This window comes from Nannospalax galili, unplaced genomic scaffold (genome assembly GCF_000622305.1).
Source record: "Nannospalax galili isolate Female #2095 unplaced genomic scaffold, S.galili_v1.0 scaffold1023, whole genome shotgun sequence".
Lineage (NCBI taxonomy): Eukaryota > Metazoa > Chordata > Mammalia > Rodentia > Spalacidae > Nannospalax > Nannospalax galili.
In genome coordinates, this window is record NW_008349234.1 from 470,663 (window position 1) to 490,279 (window position 19,617).

General features: G+C 49.7%; 1 protein-coding gene across 1 annotated transcript in view; it reads left to right on the plus strand.

Annotated features, from left to right (window-relative positions):
* The first annotated feature begins 653 nt into the window (after positions 1–653).
* The window catches only part of Scn4a (sodium voltage-gated channel alpha subunit 4), a 32,401-nt gene continuing 13,437 nt past the window's right edge, over positions 654–19,617 (plus strand). Inside the window, exons 1-13 of the mRNA XM_008846580.1 lie at positions 654–1,002; positions 1,104–1,222; positions 1,348–1,437; positions 1,759–1,887; positions 2,347–2,438; positions 4,153–4,467; positions 5,600–5,663; positions 5,900–6,041; positions 7,244–7,453; positions 8,231–8,384; positions 10,181–10,419; positions 12,454–12,627; positions 13,337–13,693. Coding sequence (XP_008844802.1) covers positions 730–1,002; positions 1,104–1,222; positions 1,348–1,437; positions 1,759–1,887; positions 2,347–2,438; positions 4,153–4,467; positions 5,600–5,663; positions 5,900–6,041; positions 7,244–7,453; positions 8,231–8,384; positions 10,181–10,419; positions 12,454–12,627; positions 13,337–13,693 — 2,358 coding nt within the window. The 5' untranslated portion in view covers positions 654–729. The remainder of the gene's footprint in view (positions 1,003–1,103; positions 1,223–1,347; positions 1,438–1,758; positions 1,888–2,346; positions 2,439–4,152; positions 4,468–5,599; positions 5,664–5,899; positions 6,042–7,243; positions 7,454–8,230; positions 8,385–10,180; positions 10,420–12,453; positions 12,628–13,336; positions 13,694–19,617) is intronic.

Here is a 19,617-nt window from a genome sequence, read left to right on the forward strand (position 1 = left end):
AAAAGAAAAAGAAAAAAGAACAGCAAATACAGAGAGCCCACATTCTTCTGAGTTTGCCCCTGGCAGACATCACCAATCACACAGCTATTTTTTTGCACTGAGTCTAGCTAAAACCTCAATGGTCTCCACCTCTATTTCCAGCTAGCCAGTATCAGCCAATCCATGTGATCTCCAAGATGAAATTCATTTTCTAGTGCAGCTTTAGGCTAATCCTACCAGACCCTCATCTTAGCTTATCTAGAGGTCACATGGATATAGCCAGTAATTCTCTCTCTCTCTCTCTCTCTCTCTCTCTCTCCCTCCCTTCCCTGCCCCCCCACCCTCCCCGCCGCTGCAGCCACACAGTTCCTGAAGTTTGAGCACAGGAGGCAGCTCAGGGTATTGGGGTATTGGCCACAAGTCGCCAAGGCTGAAGAAGATCTGGTTGGTTTGGTGTCAGTCCTGAAGGTGGCGCATCCTACTACTGGGGAGAGTGCACCTCAGGGCCTGGGGTGGGGGATGCTCTGTGCCCAGCACCTGTGCAGCAGCAGCACGCAGGCCTTGCAGGAACATCTCATAGCCCCAACGAGACCTGTATACCCACCTCCCTGGCCCAGCCCCTGGACAGGCAGGAAGTGAGGAGTAGACAGCAGGCCCAGGGCATCAGTGGCCAGCCAGCATCCCAGGACTGCGGGCTGCAGCTGCCCGGCTGCCTGCCACCCTCCTGGCCCCTGAACCCAGAATGCAAGGATGGCCAGCTCATCTCTGCCCACCCTGGTGCCCCTGGGCCCCCACTGCCTGCGCCCCTTCACTCCAGAGTCTCTGGCAGCCATAGAGCAGCGGGCAGTGGAGGAGGAGGCCAGGCTGCAGCGGAACAAGCAGATGGAAATCGAGGAGACTGAGCGGAAGCCACGCAGTGACCTTGAAGCTGGCAAGAGCTTGCCACTCATCTATGGGGATCCCCCACCAGAGGTCATTGGCATCCCTCTGGAGGACCTGGATCCTTACTACAATGACAAGAAGGTCTGGGCATGGGGGTGGGGGTGGGGTGGGGCTCCCTCTATCTGTGTCTACTGTGTGTCTGTCTGTCTGTGCCTCGACCTCATGGGCCCTCTCCGTTTCAGACCTTCATCGTGCTCAACAAGGGCAAGGCCATCTTCCGCTTCTCTGCCACACCTGCCCTATACATGCTGAGCCCCTTCAGCATCGTCAGGCGTGTGGCCATCAAGGTGCTCATCCACGCATATCCTGCTCAATTAGAAGAGGCGGGGAGGTTAGGGGTGGGCAGAATGGGGTACTCTGGGCCAGGAGCATCTCTGTCCCCTCCTCTTCCCAGCTGCTCCCTTGCTTTCCTTAACCCACTTCCACGCTGTTCAGCATGTTCATCATGATCACCATCTTAACCAACTGTGTGTTCATGACCATGAGCAACCCACCTTCTTGGTCTAAGGACGTGGAGTAAGTCCCCTCCCTGAGCTCCCCTGTCCCGGATGTCTGCCCCTCTGAGGATGCTCAGAGTGACACTGCTCTTGTCTTTCAGGGGAGACACACTGTCCCTGTGACACTTAACATCTTAAGCCCCCTGCCTTTGGGTTGGGATCCATGCTATCACCCTTACCAATATACTTAGCCCCTGGGTGACAGTTCATCTTGGTGGCCCTCCTCTTGCAAGGTACTACACAAGCGCACACACGCGCGCGCACACACACACACACACACACACACACACACACACACACACACACTATGCTTGGCCCTGTATGGCCCTCTCCTTGCTAGGTACACCTTCACAGGGATTTATACCTTTGAGTCCCTCATCAAGATGCTGGCCCGAGGCTTCTGCATCGACGACTTCACATTCCTCCGGGACCCCTGGAACTGGCTGGACTTCAGTGTCATCACAATGGCGTGAGCAAGAACCTGGGGGTGTCCTGAGACTGGGATGGGTGAACAAGGAGGTCAAGCCTCAAACAGAAAGCCAACAGGAGAGTTGGGGGGCAGGACCATTGATCAGTTGTGCAGACCATCTAGGGCATTGCCAGGGGCCCACTCAGAGGCTCTGCTGATGTGTCTTCCCCATACTCTGTGTAACTCAGGAGGCAACCTGACTGTACAACCCCATAGCCTTTGCCCAGTGGGTGAGCTGGGCTATCTTTACCCTTCTACTGTCTAGCAGCAAAGCCCAGCACTATACCTTCCCAACCTGGGCTCTGGTAGGAACTTTGGGGGTGTCTAACCTCTCTTCACTCCCTGTGGTAGCCTCAATTACAAGGATTTCTTGGGAATACTCATTCCGGATGCAGAGAAACCTGAATACTACCCCATCTCCCACCCAATCTCTCTCTCACACCTCAACTTCTCACTCAGGTACGTGACAGAGTTTGTGGACTTGGGAAATATCTCAGCCCTGAGGACCTTCCGTGTGCTGCGGGCCCTGAAAACCATCACAGTCATCCCAGGTATTGGGAGGTGTGGGGACCCTTTGCCTAGGCCAACAGGAACCCTCTCCATGCCCAGGCCTAGAACTCTATACCCACGTTCTTGGAACCTAATCTAGATTTACAACATTCTTGGGCATACATTTGTGTAGGACACATACCATAGCCTGGACACACAGAGGTCCATGTGGCCATTGAGCAGAAAGGGCCCACGGTGGGAGGCTGGGCATTTGAGAGACAGAATATCAAGGTGAATAAGCACAGACTCTGCAGCCAGAGAGCCTGGGTTCAAGTCTTCCCTCTGCCACTGACCTTAGGCAAGTGACTTAATCTGGCTATGCCTCAGTTTCCTTACTGGACACATTGGAGTGCTATGATGACTAACTCTTCATTGTCTATAAGGTGTTTAGCACAGCAACTGGCCCATGGGATGTTTGTCAAACTAAGAACTACACCTAAAAGAGATGCAAGGAGATCAGACAAGCAAAGCATTCCTCCTGAGAGAGATTCCAAGGAGGGAAGAAAGCCCCAGAGCTCAGTGCTCAGTGAGGAACATATTATCCTCACCCCAAAATAAAGAAGGGCAATCCCAAAGTCATGTATCAAGAAGAACCAGGGACTGGAGAGATTGCTCAGTGGCTAAGAGCCCTTGCTGCATAATCATGAGAACTGGAGTTCAGTTCCTAGCACCCACATCAGGCAGCTCACAACTGTCTGTAACTCCAGCTCCAGGGAATGTGACACCCTCTTCTGACCTCCGCAATCACCTCCATGCACCTGCACATAAATACACACTGACACACACACACAAACACATACACACACATAAATGAAATAATTTTTTTAAAAGAAATAATGAGGTTCACAGAAAATGGTCCATTCAGCTACTCAAAAAAACATGCAGAAAAGCCCAGTATGGAGGCCCATACCTGTAATCCTAGCAACAGGGAGGCAAAGGATACTAAATTTGAGGCCAGCCTGGGCTACATACACTCTGTCTCAAAAAATATGTAATACATGCACAAACATACATACATATATATACACACACACACACACACACACAAACCAGAAGAGCTGGAGGTGTGGCTCAGTAGTTGATTGCTTGCCTTGTATTTGTGAGGCTTGAGTTCAAACTCCAGCACTGCAAAGTATGAGGAGAAATTAAACAGTTCACTGAACAATGCTTCTCTAAAAATAATAGGGCATCGCCCTTTTCAAACACTATGGCTCTTTTTTTTCCTCTTTTTTTGTCTTTTTGAGACAGGGTCTCCCTGTAGCCCCAACTGTCCTGGAACTCACTATGTAGACCAGGCTGGCCTTGAACTCACAGAGATCTGCCTGCCTCTGCCTCCCGAGTGCTGGGATTAAAGGCGTGCACCACCACGCCCGGCGGCTCTCCTTTTTTTAAGGGCACAGCTTAAGAACTGAGTGGTCTGGAGAACACACGTTGGTCTGCTAACCTAGTGACATTTACTAAATTTCTCTGTATGCCTTTATGTAGTTCTGCAGCAATGCATTGAATCTTACAGGTCATTCTCCCCATGCAAAGCCAAGCTCCACAGTGAGGAAGCACTCCAGGGTGGGGTTAACATGGGGAGCCTTCAGGGAGAAGTAGCGAAGAGTGAGTCCAGCCTTGGAGAGGGAATTGACTGAGGCGTGGGAAGGGGGTCAGTCTGGAGGTCCTTACTATCCTACCCACCCCTGTTGATATTCTTACCTTCTCCATGGCCAGGGCTGAAGACAATTGTGGGGGCCCTGATCCAGTCAGTGAAAAAGCTTTCAGATGTGATGATCCTCACCGTCTTCTGCCTGAGTGTCTTCGCCCTGGTGGGGCTACAGCTCTTCATGGGAAACCTGAGGCAGAAGTGTGTACGCTGGCCTCCACCCTTCAATGACACGAACACCACATGGTACGGCAATGACACATGGTCTGGTAATGACACGTGGCACAGCAACGACACGTGGTATGGCAATGACACTTGGAACAGCCAGGAGAGCTGGGCCAGCAACTATACATTTGACTGGGATGCCTACATCAATGACGAAGGTGAGAAGGAAGGTGGGTGGGTTAGGGGAAGCCCACCCTTGAGCAGTCCCTTCCTCAGTTGCTTCTCTTTGGTGAAGACACAGTTTAAATCCATCACAAACCAGTCCAGGTAGCCTTCAGCACGTTGCTCAGTCATGACCCTTAGAATCCTCTTCTATTAAACTGAGATGACAAAACCTCCCTCAAAAGGTTACTGTGACAATGACACATTGCTTTAAAATTCCTGAGGCTGTTGGGGCTGAGGAGATAGCTCAGTCCATAAAGTACTTGCTGTACAAGATTGAAGACCCCAGTTCAATCCTCAGAATCCATGTAAAAAGGCAGGCATGGTGGTACCTGCCTATAATTCCAGCACTGGGATAGTGGAAACAGGCAGATCCCAGGGGCTCACTGGTCAGCTAGCTAACCAGCCCTGTCTAATTGGTGAGCCCCAGGGTCCCAATGAGAGACTCAAAAAACCAAGGTAGACAGTGATCCCAAGGGATAACACCCAAGATTACACAGACACAGACACAGACACAGACACAGACACACACACACACACAAAATCTTGAGGCTCTAGGTATACAAAGTGACAGTCCATCATCCTTACTGCCTACCTTGGACACCCTGTTCTCCTTCCCTACACTGTGCTCCCTCCCTCTCAGAACTGCCACCAGGCACATTCTGTTCATACACTGTCCTTCCTGGGCACACACAAAACGTACACACATTCGCACACAACCACTATTCGTTCACATGGTGTCTACTTATCGGACTGGTACCCCTCTTTCACTGTGGTTCTTAGATTCTAGCCCTCACTAGGCCCACAGTTAAGGGTCCTGAGCAGGTACGTGATAGCCCCATGCACACACAGACATGCTCCCTTTGACTCTTCTTGGGCCCCTGCTGACTCATAACTTCATAACCGTACTAAGATTCCAAGCTGATATGTCTTGGAGCTGAAGCCCTTGTACCCACTGGAGACCATGGAGCTTGTAACTGTTCTTAAAGGAGGGGAGAGGCCCCCAGGAAATATTCATGTGGTATCTTTGGGGACACAGATCTGTCCATGGGTGTACAATGCATGCTTGTGTTCACAGTGCATTCACACTGGGTGACATGTCTTCTTTGTGGCCTCTTATTCCCAAAGGAAACTTCTATTTCTTAGAGGGTGCCAATGATGCTTTGCTCTGTGGAAACAGCAGTGATGCCGGGTGAGTGATGCATTGGGGGGATGCCTCAGAGATCCTGGGAAATGGGGGCTCATTAGGGACAAAGATCTGGGGTCGTTGGGTGTATATGGAAACACCCTACAGGCATGACTGGGAGACTTTCATGTTTGGAGAACATATGCAGAACTATGGGGTATTTCCCCCCTTGGAGTCCTGCATCTGTCCTCAGCTGGAGCTCTCCTCTCTCCCTAAAGATAGCCCCCACTTCCTACCCCTAGGCACTGTCCTGAGGGTTACGAGTGTATCAAGACTGGGAGGAACCCCAACTATGGCTACACCAGCTATGACACCTTCAGTTGGGCCTTTCTGGCTCTCTTCCGTCTCATGACCCAGGACTATTGGGAAAACCTCTTCCAACTGGTACAGCTGACCCCACTCTGCCCTTTAGCCCCAAAGATACACCCCTCCATTCCCACGGCTCCTAAGGGACTCACAGGGCTTATTCCATGATGACCAGGTCCCCCACTGCACCATCTTGTTGAGTCCTGCTATGGGCTCTTAGAGGTATCTGGCCAGAGCTAAACCATAGTCTTTTTCCTTTCTCTACCTTTGCTTTATGATCTGGGGGTCTGGCCCTGATATAGTCTTAGGCTCAGAAATCTCTAAGCTTCAAAGAAACCAATAGAACAGCTGAGAAACTCAACTCTGCCGCACAATTATAGGTGACCCTCTGTATCTGTGGATTTACCTCTAGATTCAATCAACTACGGATTGGAAAGAAAGAGTTAGAGATTTGGCTAAGTGGTAGAGCACTTGCCTACCATGCACAAGATCATAAATTCAATCCTCACACTATACAAAAGAAAGAGAAATGTTCCAGAAGGAAATTATGTCTATGCTGAAGAACTTTTCTGGATATACGCAGACCTTCTGTGAGAAAAGATGGTTATTCACTAAATAAGAGCCTAGCAACTGTTTTCATAGCACTTAAATTGCATTAGATATCATAGGTAATCTAGATATGATGTAAAGACAAGGGAGGATGTTCCTAGGTTAGATGCAAATACTACAGACAGTCTTTCATATAAGGGATTTGAGCATCTACAGATTTTAGTATCCAAGGGATCAATTCCCTGGATACCCAAAGTACACCTGCACTTAATGTCTACTGCTTGTATGGCAGGTGGGTGGAGTTTGAATAACAGTGTCTTCTGCTCTTTGGCAGCATTTCTAACAAAGTTAATAATAACACTAATAATCATAGGTCTACTGTTAGTTGAATGATTACCAGGTACCAGGATCTGTGGCAAAGGCAGGATTCAAACTGACTCTGAAGCCCATGTTTCCTATTTGTCTCTCCTGATTCATCTCAAGATGCCTTGCTGGACTCCTCAAAGTTCTGAGTCGGAACACCAGAAACACCTAAGTGCCTCACATATATTTTGAAGTTTCCTAGGATGTGGCTTAGTCTGCTAAGGATGGCCACACCTTGTCTCAAAGACCCCTCAAATCTCCAGGCTCTGTGAGGGACCCCTCTTCCACTTATCTGTCTGGGCAGTGGGTACGTAGAGGAGCCCACTGGCTGCCATGAGGCCCCTCCTTCCTTCTCTCCCCATGCCCAGACCCTTCGAGCAGCTGGCAAGACCTACATGATCTTCTTCGTGGTCATCATCTTCCTGGGCTCCTTCTACCTCATCAATCTGATCTTGGCAGTGGTGGCCATGGCGTACGCTGAGCAGAATGAGGCCACCCTAGCTGAGGACCAGGAGAAAGAGGAAGAGTTTCAGCAGATGCTTGAAAAATTCAAAAAACACCAGGAAGAGCTAGAAAAGGTGTGGACCCAGGCAGGAAGTAAGGGAGTGAGGACCCAAGGGTCCCTCTACCATTGGTCTGGACTACCTGAACACTGGCTTCTCCTAGGCAGGCTGGGATGAGGAAGAGGGGCAAGAGGGAAGGGTGGAGCAGAAGCAGCAGAAGGCCCTAGGTTGAGGGGCATCAATGGAAGGGATACCATCCAGACAGTAGAAAGAAGATATATCTCAGCTGGACGTGGTGGCACACACCTTTAATGCCAGTACTTGGGTTGGAGATGCAGGTGGATCTCTGTGAATTTGAAGCCAGCCTGGTCTACACAGTGAGTTCCAGACCAGCTGGGGCTAATACAACAAAACCCCATCTCAAAGAGTATATTTCTGCTCTCTCCCTCAGTTTCCCCATCTATGGAAAGGAATCTGGAATAGTGAAACTTGAAGTTTCCTCTAGATTAAGAGCCTATAGCTTTGTGCTTATTTCTGGGTGCATGTTGAGGCAGAAGCAGGTTCCCAGATGACGCACAGAGCACTGCCCACTTTCTCACTGGTCATGAAGTATAGGGTACATCAGTATATTAGAGTTGAGGGTCTTCAGGGCCAAGGGTTCTCGGTCACCTTGTTCTTACCCTGTCACTCCATCACCATTGAGGGCTACCCCCTCCCTACATGCTCTAGGTTTAGCATAAATCAAGAAAAAAATTTACCATCCAAAAGGCTCAGTGAGGCCCTGAGAGTCAATGAGTCCATTCTCCTGGCTCAGAGTGAGACTTCTCACCCATCATCCTTGTTGATCTACAGGCCAAGGCTGTCCAGGCTCTGGAAGATGGGGAGGTAGATGGGGACCCAGCCCACAGCAAAGACTGTAATGGCAGCCTGGACACATCAGCCGGGGAGAAAGGACCCCCGAGGCCAAGCTGCAGTGCAGACAGTGGCATCTCGGATGCTATGGAGGGTAAGTGTCCCAGACTCCACCCTCTCCTACTTTCCCTGCTCTGCCCACCAGGCCACTTGACCTCCTGAGGGTCAGGTTGGGGTCTGGATGAACTCTACTTCAGAAGGGCGGTAACTTAATATTGGCACCGAATAAATAAATTGGAATAAATATAGTCTTCTCAACCTGGCCCAGTTCTGGTTGCAAGGCCGGGCCATTGCAGAAACCAGGGGCTTCCAGGAGGGCTCTGGGGGCTGCCAAGGCAACAGGCTAATAATACTATCCAGGAAGGTCTGATGATCCAGAAACTAGAAAGCCTGCTGCTTCAGTGCCCTCTGGGTAAAAGGCCAACAGTTAAGTTGCCCAGGTAAAATCACAGGCTCCCCACAAGTCCTGTGCCCCGACAAGGTCTCAGGAAAATAAGGAGACAGTAACAAAGAAGGGTAGATGAAGGGTGGGCAGACAGATTACAGGATGGAAAGAGACAGACACAGATGGGGTGAGAGGAAGGTGAAAGGGAGGGAGGAAAGGAGAAAGGAGCAACAGAAATCTAGAAGGGAGAAATGAAGAGGAAAGAAGAAAGAAATTCTGACTAAGAGAAGAGACCCAGTCCCTCTCCAAGACAGCTTGCCTTCTGCAAAAAGCAGAGTCCGTGGCTCTTTGGGACCCTTAGAGGGCAGCATCTCACCTGACCTTGTACTATGCATCCAGGTGCCTGTGCCCAGCCAAAGAATGCTCCAGGGAATGCTGGGCTGAGCTGGCCCAAGAAGCCTTTCACCCCTTCTTTTGCCCTTTGTCACAAGCTCCAGGCCTCAGGGTACCTACAGTAGCATGGGCAGACTAGCCTGGAGACAGCCTGTGAAAGAGGTTCATGTTTTAATTCCTGGATGGGACTGGGGGTCCTAGTCCCTTTCTTTCATCTGCAAAATGGGTGGTGCTAACAGTGTTTGTCTCTCAACCTTCCACTGAGTACTCAGAGCTGTCTAGGGGGAGGTCGTTCCCTTTGGTCACACTGGGTAAAGAGCAACTCCATCTCATAAACCCCATGACTCTGGGGTAGCAAGAATAGGGGTGTCCAGAAAAACCACTCTAGAGGGAAACGTGTCTCTGCCTGGGGCCAGTCTGGAGTGACCTGTGTTACTGGCAGTAGGAGGAAGGTCCCCACAGAGGGTGTGACCCCAGATGCTGGTCAGCACCACCTGGAACTGATCCTCTAAAATGGGTGCCCATCTTTCTCTGAAGAGTCTGATACCCAACCAGAGACCAGGGCATCTCTCTCCCCTGCTAGAATTGCAAATCGGCTGACAGAGACTCTTGAGCTCAGTTTCAGTTCATTAAGGGTGGGGCTCTGTGGGGTGTGGCAAGAAGACTGGACTTTAATTAGAACACTGAAGATGGCCTTGGGGGAAGGCTTGCCAAAGAAGTGTGCCTTGAGGCTCTGAGCTCTGAGAGGTCCGGGCTTTAAGGGATGGGGCTTATGGTCAGGATTTTGAAGGGGCTGGTCTTGAAAGTGACATGCTGACATGCTGTCATGGGGTAGGGTTTGAAGAAGGCCTTTCTGAGAAGGTGGGCTTTTACAATTCAGGAGGGGTGGGGCTTTGATAGGTGAGACCCTATGAGGCAGTCTATAGGGAAGATTACAGTGCTGGGACACCCTGATAGGTATGAGAGCTTGGAAAAGGCCTTGTTAGTGGTTGGAGTGTTGAGATGTGGAGTGCTACAGGGTGGAACTTGGAAGGGGGATCAAAGATCTAGGTGGAAAAAGAGAAGCAAGGCAAGAAATCCTCATCAGGCACCTGCTACAACCCCACCTCCAGAGCTGGAAGAGGCCCACCAGAAATGTCCACCATGGTGGTACAAGTGTGCACACAAAGTGCTCATATGGAACTGCTGTGCCCCGTGGGTGAAGTTCAAGCACATCATCCACCTGATCGTCATGGACCCCTTCGTGGACCTAGGCATCACCATCTGCATTGTGCTCAATACCCTCTTCATGGCCATGGAGCATTACCCCATGACTGAACACTTTGACAATGTGCTCTCCGTGGGCAACCTGGTAAGGAAGGGATAGAAGGAGAGGACTATCATCTGGGGGCAGAACAGGAAAGTGGACTGTCTGGGCTGTGTGGAAATATAGGGTACTATGAGGGCATGTGGGGGCAACTGGTGTTTTTCCCAGCTATAGAGGGGTGTGGGTTGTTTAAGAGAGGTACATGCAGTGATATATGGGGTATTGCATTTGGGCTTCAGGGTATTTGAGAACAGGGAGAGTAGGGGTTAGGGGGAGACCAGGACTCCTAGAGGGAATAGGAGTATGGGAATAGGCAATAGAGGTGTGGAGGTGGGGCTGGATAACAAGATTCTCAACTTTCAGCCAGTCTTGATGACAAACACCTTTACTCTCAGCACTCAGGAGGCCGAGGCAGGTGGATCTCTGTGAGCTCAAGGTCAGCCTGGTCCACATAGTGAGTTCCAGGCCACCTGGGGCTATAGGGAGACTCTGTCTCAAAAAGACCAAAACACAAAAAACCAAGATTCTCAACTTTCATAGACTGTCATGAACCTGAAAGGGACTAAGGGACCTGGGAGTGGGAGCATATAGCCAGAGACATCGAGGTACAAAGGACCCCCACTCACCCTAGGAACCCCCATTTCTCCAGCCTCACCGAACTGCTGTCTCCCTAGCCCTTTGCTGCTCAGCTATTGTTGACATGCACTGATCCTCCCGCTTATCCCTGCCCATTAGGAGCATTAGCACCTCGTTGCCAGCCCCAGTAGAGCCTGACAAAGGGAAAAGCCGCCTCCTCCAGCCCTGCCCCACCCTGCCGGGTCCTTTCAAACCCCTTTACAGTTCCAACCCCACCCAGCTAGTCATGGAAAATGGACAAGGAACTCTCTTCACCCCCCAGGGAGGGGCGAGAGATATGCAAGATGTGAGGGAGGCTTCAGCAGGGCCAACACTGGGTGGGTGGCATGAGATAGAAGCTCCTGGACTCTCCGTTCTTCAAGGCAAGCATGTCTATCCTGTGAAGATGCCCAAGACAGCCATGACTAGTCTGGGCAAGTGGGGGCAGGGACATGCTGCAGACTCATAGCACAGCTGCCAAGGTGTGTGTGATGGGCAGGGCCTACTTGCTTGCCCAGCCTGTGCCCACACTATGCATTTTTCTGGGCATCTGCTATGGTCAAGGACAGCCTCTGGGAAAGGCCCAACATATGGCCAGGCAGGTTGGACCCAGGGCAGCTGGTGCCTGGTAGGAGGGGCCCAGATCCAGGTATCTGTTCTGAGGTTGAAGAGGCAGCTCTGGCCTTCTTGTTGATTTTGCCACTTTCCGTCCCTACCCTAGACCTTGAATCCACTAAAGCTTGCTAGCTGGGTTTAGGATGTGGCTAGTGTGTTTGCCTAGCATGCATGAATCCCTGGGTTCCAATCCCAGAACTAAATAAAACTGGGTATGGTAGAATATATACTTGAAATCCCAGCATTTGGAAGGTAGAGGAAAGAAGATCAGAAGTTCAAAGTCCTTGGCTACATAGTAAGTTCAAGACCAGTCTAGGTTACATGAAATCCTGTTTTAAAAACAAAAGACAAAGCTTGCTAGATCCTGGGTCTAGACCCAGCAGAGAGACTCACAGCACGGGGGAAGCTTGAACTAAGTACCCTAGGAACTGGATGGCATGACTGTGAGGCTGGGTGTGCATCTCTCTCAGCCTCGATCTATCATCTGTGGAATGAGTGTGATAATCCCTCCAGCTTCATAGAGAACAGCATGCCAGTGAAGTCATAGTGTAAACCAGATAGCACCCCATGAATGTTGACTACTAGGTTGAAGACCCAAGAAGTTAGTGACTTGTCCATGGTCACAAGATCAGAAATGGATGGAAATGGGCCTGTGTTGTACCCACCTATACCTATGACATGATCTTTGCACCTGTTATTCAGACTACACATACATGGACCATGGATAGTACTTCCTGCCCCTTTCAGTGCCCTGAACCCCTATCCCTCAATCCCCAAAGCTTCTACCAGGAGGTGGGAGAGGGGAGTCTCCTTGAGGTTCAGTGACAGGGACTCTATCCCCAACCCTAGGTCTTCACAGGCATCTTCACAGCAGAGATGGTGCTGAAGCTGATCGCCATGGACCCCTACGAGTATTTCCAGCAGGGCTGGAACATCTTCGACAGTTTCATTGTCACCCTCAGCCTGGTGGAACTGGGCCTGGCCAACGTGCAAGGGCTGTCAGTGCTCCGCTCCTTCCGTCTGGTACATGAGGCCCAGGGGCTGAGAATGGGAGGAGACACCCTAAGGGACCAAAAGGCTAAAAATGAGGACCCACCTGCCCTGTGCCTGCCATGTGGCCTCTTACAGCATTTACTTGTAAACTGAGAGAGAGAGAGAGCCCTCTCTCCTTATCACACAGACTGTGGTGGGGACCAAAACAATAGCCCCAGGACCTCCAACAACCACCAGTATTCTGCAATTATTTTTTAAATGTATGTATGTGTATCTGTATGCCTCATGCCACTGGGTGTTTGTGGAGGCCAGAAGAGGTTGTCAGGTCCCCTGAAACTAGAGTTACAGGCAGTTGTGGGTGGTCCAATATGGGCACTGGGAACCAAACTCAGGTCCTCTGAAGCAGCAGCAAGTGCTTTTAACTGCTGAGCCATCCCTCTAGCTCTACATTCTGCAGTTTTTATTTCATCTATCCCAGCAGTTTCTGTTTGGGGAGTATGTTAAAGGAAATTCAGATATATAATTTCACTTGTAAATGCTTTAGTCTGTATGTATCCTCAATCAATAAGAACTTTTTTTCTTTTTAACATGGAGAGCAGGATGTGGTAGGGCACAAGCATCTCCATTTATCAGAGGCACACTGACACCTCATCACTCATTACTCTTTCTCCTGGGGCTCCCTGGGGTTGGCTGGTGGTCCACAGGCCTCATTCACCCTTTTATTCTCCCTGCCTGGCAGCTGCGTGTCTTCAAGCTGGCCAAGTCATGGCCTACCCTCAACATGCTCATTAAGATCATTGGCAATTCAGTGGGAGCACTGGGCAACTTGACACTGGTGCTGGCCATCATCGTCTTCATCTTCGCTGTGGTGGGCATGCAGCTATTTGGCAAGAGCTACAAGGAATGTGTATGCAAGATTGCCTTGGACTGCACCCTGCCCCGCTGGCACATGCACGATTTCTTCCACTCCTTCCTCATCATCTTCCGCATCCTCTGTGGGGAGTGGATCGAGACCATGTGGGACTGCATGGAGGTGGCTGGCCAGGCCATGTGCCTCACTGTCTTTCTCATGGTCATGGTCATCGGCAACTTGGTGGTAAGTGAAGCTACCTGGGGAGCTTCCCCACTGTGGCCCAGGAAATGCATGAGGCATGTACACTTCCTCCACTTCCTCTTTAGCTGTCAAAAGCAGGCCTTGTTCCTGTTAGGTAGAGCTAAACGAAATTGCTGGTGTTTAGATCTCTAGAGCTAGACATACACGGTGGTACAGGCCTGTAATCCCAATGTTCAGGAAGCTAAACAAGAGGATCTCCATGAATTTGAAGAAAGCCTGGACTCCATAGCAAAACCCCATCTCAAAATGCCAACAGCTGGGTGTGGTGGCACATGGCTTTAATCTCAGTACTCAGGAGGCAGAGGCAAGAGAATCTCTGTTCCAGGCCAGCCTGATTTATGTAGCAAGTTCCAGGCCAGCTAGAGCTACATAGTGAGACTCTGTCTTGAAAAAACAACAGCCGGGCGTGGTGTCCCACGCCTTTAATCCCAGCACTCAGGAGGCAAAAGCTGGCGATCTCTGTGAGTTCGAGGCCAGCCTGGTCTCCGTGGTGAATCCAGGACTGCCGGGGCTACAGGGAGACCCTGTCTCAAAAAAAACCAAAAAAAGAAAAAAAAAAAAAACCCAACAACAAACACAAACAAATTTCTATCTTCAGGGCCCCACTCCCTGAAATGGTAATGTTATATGACTTCACCCAGTCATATAACATTTTGAGGCTCAAAATGTAATGCTTAATAATCAGTAAAAGTTTTTAAAACAGACTCTGGGTCCCACCACCAGAGAATCTGATGGGGCAGCTCTAGAATGCAGCTTGGGAATCTGTTTGAGACGAGCTCCAAGGAACGCTGCTGGTTCCGAGGCCGTCTTTTTGTTTGTCATTCATTTGTGTTAGTGTGTTTTTATGTTTTTTTGTTTGTTTGGTTGGTTGTTTTTTTTTGTTTTTAACATGGGCTTATTCTGTAACACAGACTGGCCTGAAACTCACTATTACTATTTCTAGTCCAGGCTGGCCTGGAATTCCCAGCAATCCTCTTGCCTCAGGTTCCCAAGTGCTGTGATTACAGATGTCCACCATGCCAAGCTTGTAGACTATATTCGAATGTGTGTGTGTGGTGTGTGTCTGTGTGTGCAGGTGCATATATGTACATATGAAGACCAGAGATCAGCCTCAGGTATTGTCCCTTAGGAGCCATCCATCATATTTATGTGTTTAATGTATCTGATTTTGTATGTAGGGGTGTGTGTAGACACGTGCGCAGACACATGTGTGCAGGTATGTGGAGGACATAGGTCCATGTAAGATGTTTTCCTTGATTATTCACCACCTGTCTTTTGAGACAGGGTCTCTCATAGAATCCAGTATTCATTGACCGGGTAGACTGGCTGGGCAGCCAGCTCTGGGGATCTACCCATCTCTGTGTCCCCAGAGCTAGGGTTATAGAACCACACTGGCTTTTTGTTTTACATGGGTGCTGGAGATCTGAACTCAGATGCTCATGCTTGTGCAGTAAGCACTTTACTGACTGAACCATCTTCTCAACCTAGTAGGCTATATCAGACAGACCTGTATCAGACAGACTTGCAATCTAGCTCCCTCATCATTGCACTCTCTGTGTGACCTTGAACCAGTGCTGGCTCTCCAATCAGGCTGCTATCTATCACACAGAAGATAAATAATGGATTACTGAGAATGTTAACCTCACTAGCATGCAGAAAGATGAAGCATGGGGTAGGACCAGGGCCCCACCAAAGCCGCCTCCCAGTTTCCTACTCTCTATTCCCAGCCTCTGAACCCAGGTTCTGGGAAAAATAATCAGTCCAGTTTGGGAACAATCCAGAGATGGTGTGAACCCATTCTGTCTTGCCCCATTGTGGGCCAGAGTTTGGTGTGTGGGGCTGTGCACTGGGAGAGATGTAGGGAGGACAGGGGCAAGGCCCATGGTCCAGCTGGCCAGTATTTCTGTGGCTAGGGCCTGTTCGACTCCTCCCCTTCTTGGGGTGGTGTTGGGGTCACTCCTGTCAGGGCTCCTTAGTGCTGTGCCCAGCTGCCTCCTGTGCTGGCCAGCACTTGCCCTGGGCAACAGGGGGTGGGAGACACAGGCACGTCCCCACGTTCCACAAAGACTGGAGGAATCCTTGGGCTGCTAGGTCAGCGCTTCTCAGATATCGCTGAGCTCCAGCTGGGGGCAGAAGCGGATGGGGGGAGGGGGTCACCTTAGCTGGAAGAGGAGACCACAGTAGAGCTACAGAAGAGAACCGGGGCCTATGGTCCCTGGGAGGGGGCATCTGAGGAAGTGGGGAGAAATGGGATGGTCCCTGGGCCAAACTTTGGAGCAGGATTTGGGAGCAGGGGGATACCAGCTTGAAGTAGATGTTTGTGCATATAAGTTTTAGGGTCTGGGGTGGCTAAAAGAGTCTGCAGGAGGGGGCTGGAGAGATGGCTCAGTGGTTAAGAACACTGGTTGTTCTTGCAGAAGACCTGGGTTTGAATCCTAACACCCACATGGCAGCTAACAACTGTCCATAACTCTAGTCCCAGGGGATCTGACAGCTTCCTCTGTCCTCAGCAGGCACTGCCCGACACGGGTGCACTTACCTACACACAGGCAATACATGCATACACATAAAATAAAAATAATAAATAAAAATATTTTTTTAAAAAAAAGAGTCTGCAAACTGGGCATGGTGGCACACGCCTTTAATCCCAGTTCTCTGGAGGCTGAGGCAGGCAGATCTCTGTGAGTTCAAGGCCAGCCTGGCCTACAAAGATTTATCGTCCTCTTTTTTTTCAAGGAGCCCTGTAAAAAAAAAAAAAAAAAAAAAAAAAAAAAAAAAGAATCTGCAAAAGTGGGGTTCATCTTCTGTCTCTGTATGTGGACAGTCAAGATCATACCACACCACAGTTTTGCCATTTACTGACTGAGAAACTGTGAGCAAGATTTTTGTTTCTTGTTTTTGTTTTTTTGAGACAGTGTCTTGCTATGTTGCCATGATTTGAACTCAAGGTCCTTCTGCCATCTCTGAGTTCAAGGCCAGCCAGGACTACATAGTGGTTCATCTTCTGTCTCTGTATGTGGACAGTCAAGATCATACCACACCACAGTTTTGCCATTTACTGACTGAGAAACTGTGAGCAAGATTTTTGTTTCTTGTTTTTGTTTTTTTGAGACAGTGTCTTGCTATGTTGCCATGATTTGAACTCAAGGTCCTTCTGCCATCTCTGAGTTCAAGGCCAGCCAGGACTACATAGTGAGACCATCTGCCTCAGGTTCTCGAGTACTGAGATTATAAGCATGCACCACCATGCCCAGCTTTTTTTTTTTTTTTTCACAATTTTATTTTATTATGTGTGTGAAAGACAGAGAGAGAAAGAAAAAGAGAAGGATGGAAAGAAAGGAGGAAAGGAAGGAAGAAATAAATAAAAAGAAAGAAAAGGCATGTGTGTTCTGTGCACCCATTTTGAGATCAAAGGACAACTTTCAGGAGTTGATTCTCTCCTTCCACTATGCCATCTGGGAACTGAACTCAGATTGTTAAACTTGCACAGAAAGCACTTTCATCCTCTGAGTCATCTCGCCAGCACATGCTTAGCAAGAATTTTAGCCTCCTTGGACCTTGGTTTTCCCATTTGGAAAATGGAGCTGCCAGTGGTTTCGATCATGAGGGTTACATGATGCAGACCTCAGCGCTTACTTAGCCTGTGAGTCTGTGGGAGGTCAGATGTTACAGACAGTTAGTTTTGTGTTAATAATTGTAAAAAGGTTTGTAGCCATCCCTGGCAGGGGGGGTAAGCACCAGTCATTGGCCTAGTGCTCTAGCCACATGCCAGTCCGTGTGCGCAGGACTTCCTGTATGTAATTCTTGACTGTAATTCTCCCCCCAACAGCCCTGTGAGGCAGGCAGGGAATGCTGTCTTCACATGTGAGGGAGGCATTGTCCTGAGCTACCCAGCTTGAGAGCTGGGACTGGAGCCTGAGTCTCCAGTACCCATAACTCCAGTAAGAGTCATGGTGATCTCAGACTCCTCGATGCCGATCCGTAGAGACTGATGCTTGTCAGCGTCTGCCAAGTGCTGTGCACGGTCCTCAAGTTCACTCATTCAGTCCTTGACTCCACCCTAGGTGGGGTGCATGGGTTTGTCTGTTTCAGAGATCAGGAAGCAAAGACTGAGGGCTATAGGATTTGAAGCTAGGAATCTGCAGCCATGGTACCACATTGCCTTTTTGTACTGTCACCCCTGACACCTCTCTCTCTCTCTCTCTCTCTCTCTCTCTCTCTCTCTCTCTCACACACACACACACACACACACACACACACACACACACAGAGGCACTCATACAGGCATGCACACTACTGATTCTCTTTTCCAGTCCAACTCTGTAACTCTTCCAATTTGCTCAGAGGGCTTGCAGCAGCCCAGGGAGACAGTGTGCAACAGCGTGTGCGACTCCTCGGGCACTGTCCCCTTTCACCCCCCTCAACCCTCCCCCTTCCAGGCCTGAGAGGGACAGGTGTTTGCCAGAGGGCACCAGGGCACCCTGCCAGGGTTCATGGGGACCCATGCCACCAGTATCCATGCCACTTGGTCACTTCCTCTGGGTTATTGTAAAGAAGGGGAAGTGACTAGGGCATGGGTATCCCACCCCACAGAGCCCCCAGGGAGTGTGACTGCCCTCCTTCACCCCTCCCCCTTTTGCCTGAGGAGGCTATTTCTGTCCCAGGCAAGAGCCATGTGCAAACCCTGCTGACCCAGAGAGCAGCTAATTCCCGTCTCAGATGTGTTTCTGGCAACTGGGTGCCTTCCACCTGCCCCTCCAAGAAGAAAGACCAGTAAATATGGGTGGGGGGCAACAGCAGCAAAGAAGCTAGGGGACATAGTAGGGGGTCTGGGGAGGTAGAAATCTCAGGTACATTCCCCCAAAGAGGATTTTAATATATATATATATTTAAAGATACTGTGTTAACCTGATAGTTAAGACAATCACAAAAAGACCTTGGAGGACATTGGTCTTGCCAGGCCATGGGACGCATGAGGAAGACAGTCAAGGATGGTAGATTCATGCAAATGAGCTCTCCTAGTCCCCTGTGCTTAGGAGAGTAAGAACCTGGCTATGCCTCTGGCTGGCAGGAGCCATGGCCTCCCACCTCAGCCAGCTTTATCTTCATCTCCTTGTCCAAAGATGGGTGAGGCTGGTGGGAAGAAGGGCCATCATATCGCAATTCTCTCAGGAGACCATTCGCTTTATAGAATAAAGGAATGATACCCCCTAAAGTTTTACAATGACACTATAAACTTGAGTTCTAATCCTGATTGTGCTATCTGTCCCAGGACAAGTCACTCTACTTCTCTGGGACTCAGTTTCCCCTATCTAAAAAAATGCCTAGCCAACCTCAGCACTGCCAGATCAATCCCTGTACCTTGTACAATTATCTATTATTGTACATATAATAACAGCCAGTGTGTTTTGAATACTTAGTAAGTTCTCTGCTTGTATTGATCATTGATTCCAGTGTCCTGGAATATGCCCATTTATGGATGAGGAAACTGAGGCATGGAGCCGCAAAACAACTTGGGCTCAGGACACACAGCTAGAAAATGAATTCAGTCAGGTGGCATGGTTTCAAAGCCTATGCGCCTGTTTCTACTGTCTTCTATTGACTCTTATCTCAATGGTATTGTCAGATCAAAGTCCTCTACTAGGCCATGGACTTTCTGAGACCACTTGCTCACCCACAGTGGCAGATGAGCAGTAATTGTCCACTGGAAAATAAAGTGGAGGGAGGGGATGAGTTGGCCTTTTAAGATCTGATCAGCAATGAGCCGGGTTTGGTGGCTCATGCCTTTAATCCCAGCACTTGGGAGGCAGAGGCAGGCGGATCTCTGTGAGTTCCAGGCCAGCCTGGTCTACATAGGGAGTTCCAGGCCAGGTGGGGCTACAGGGAGACCCTGTCTCAAAAAGACC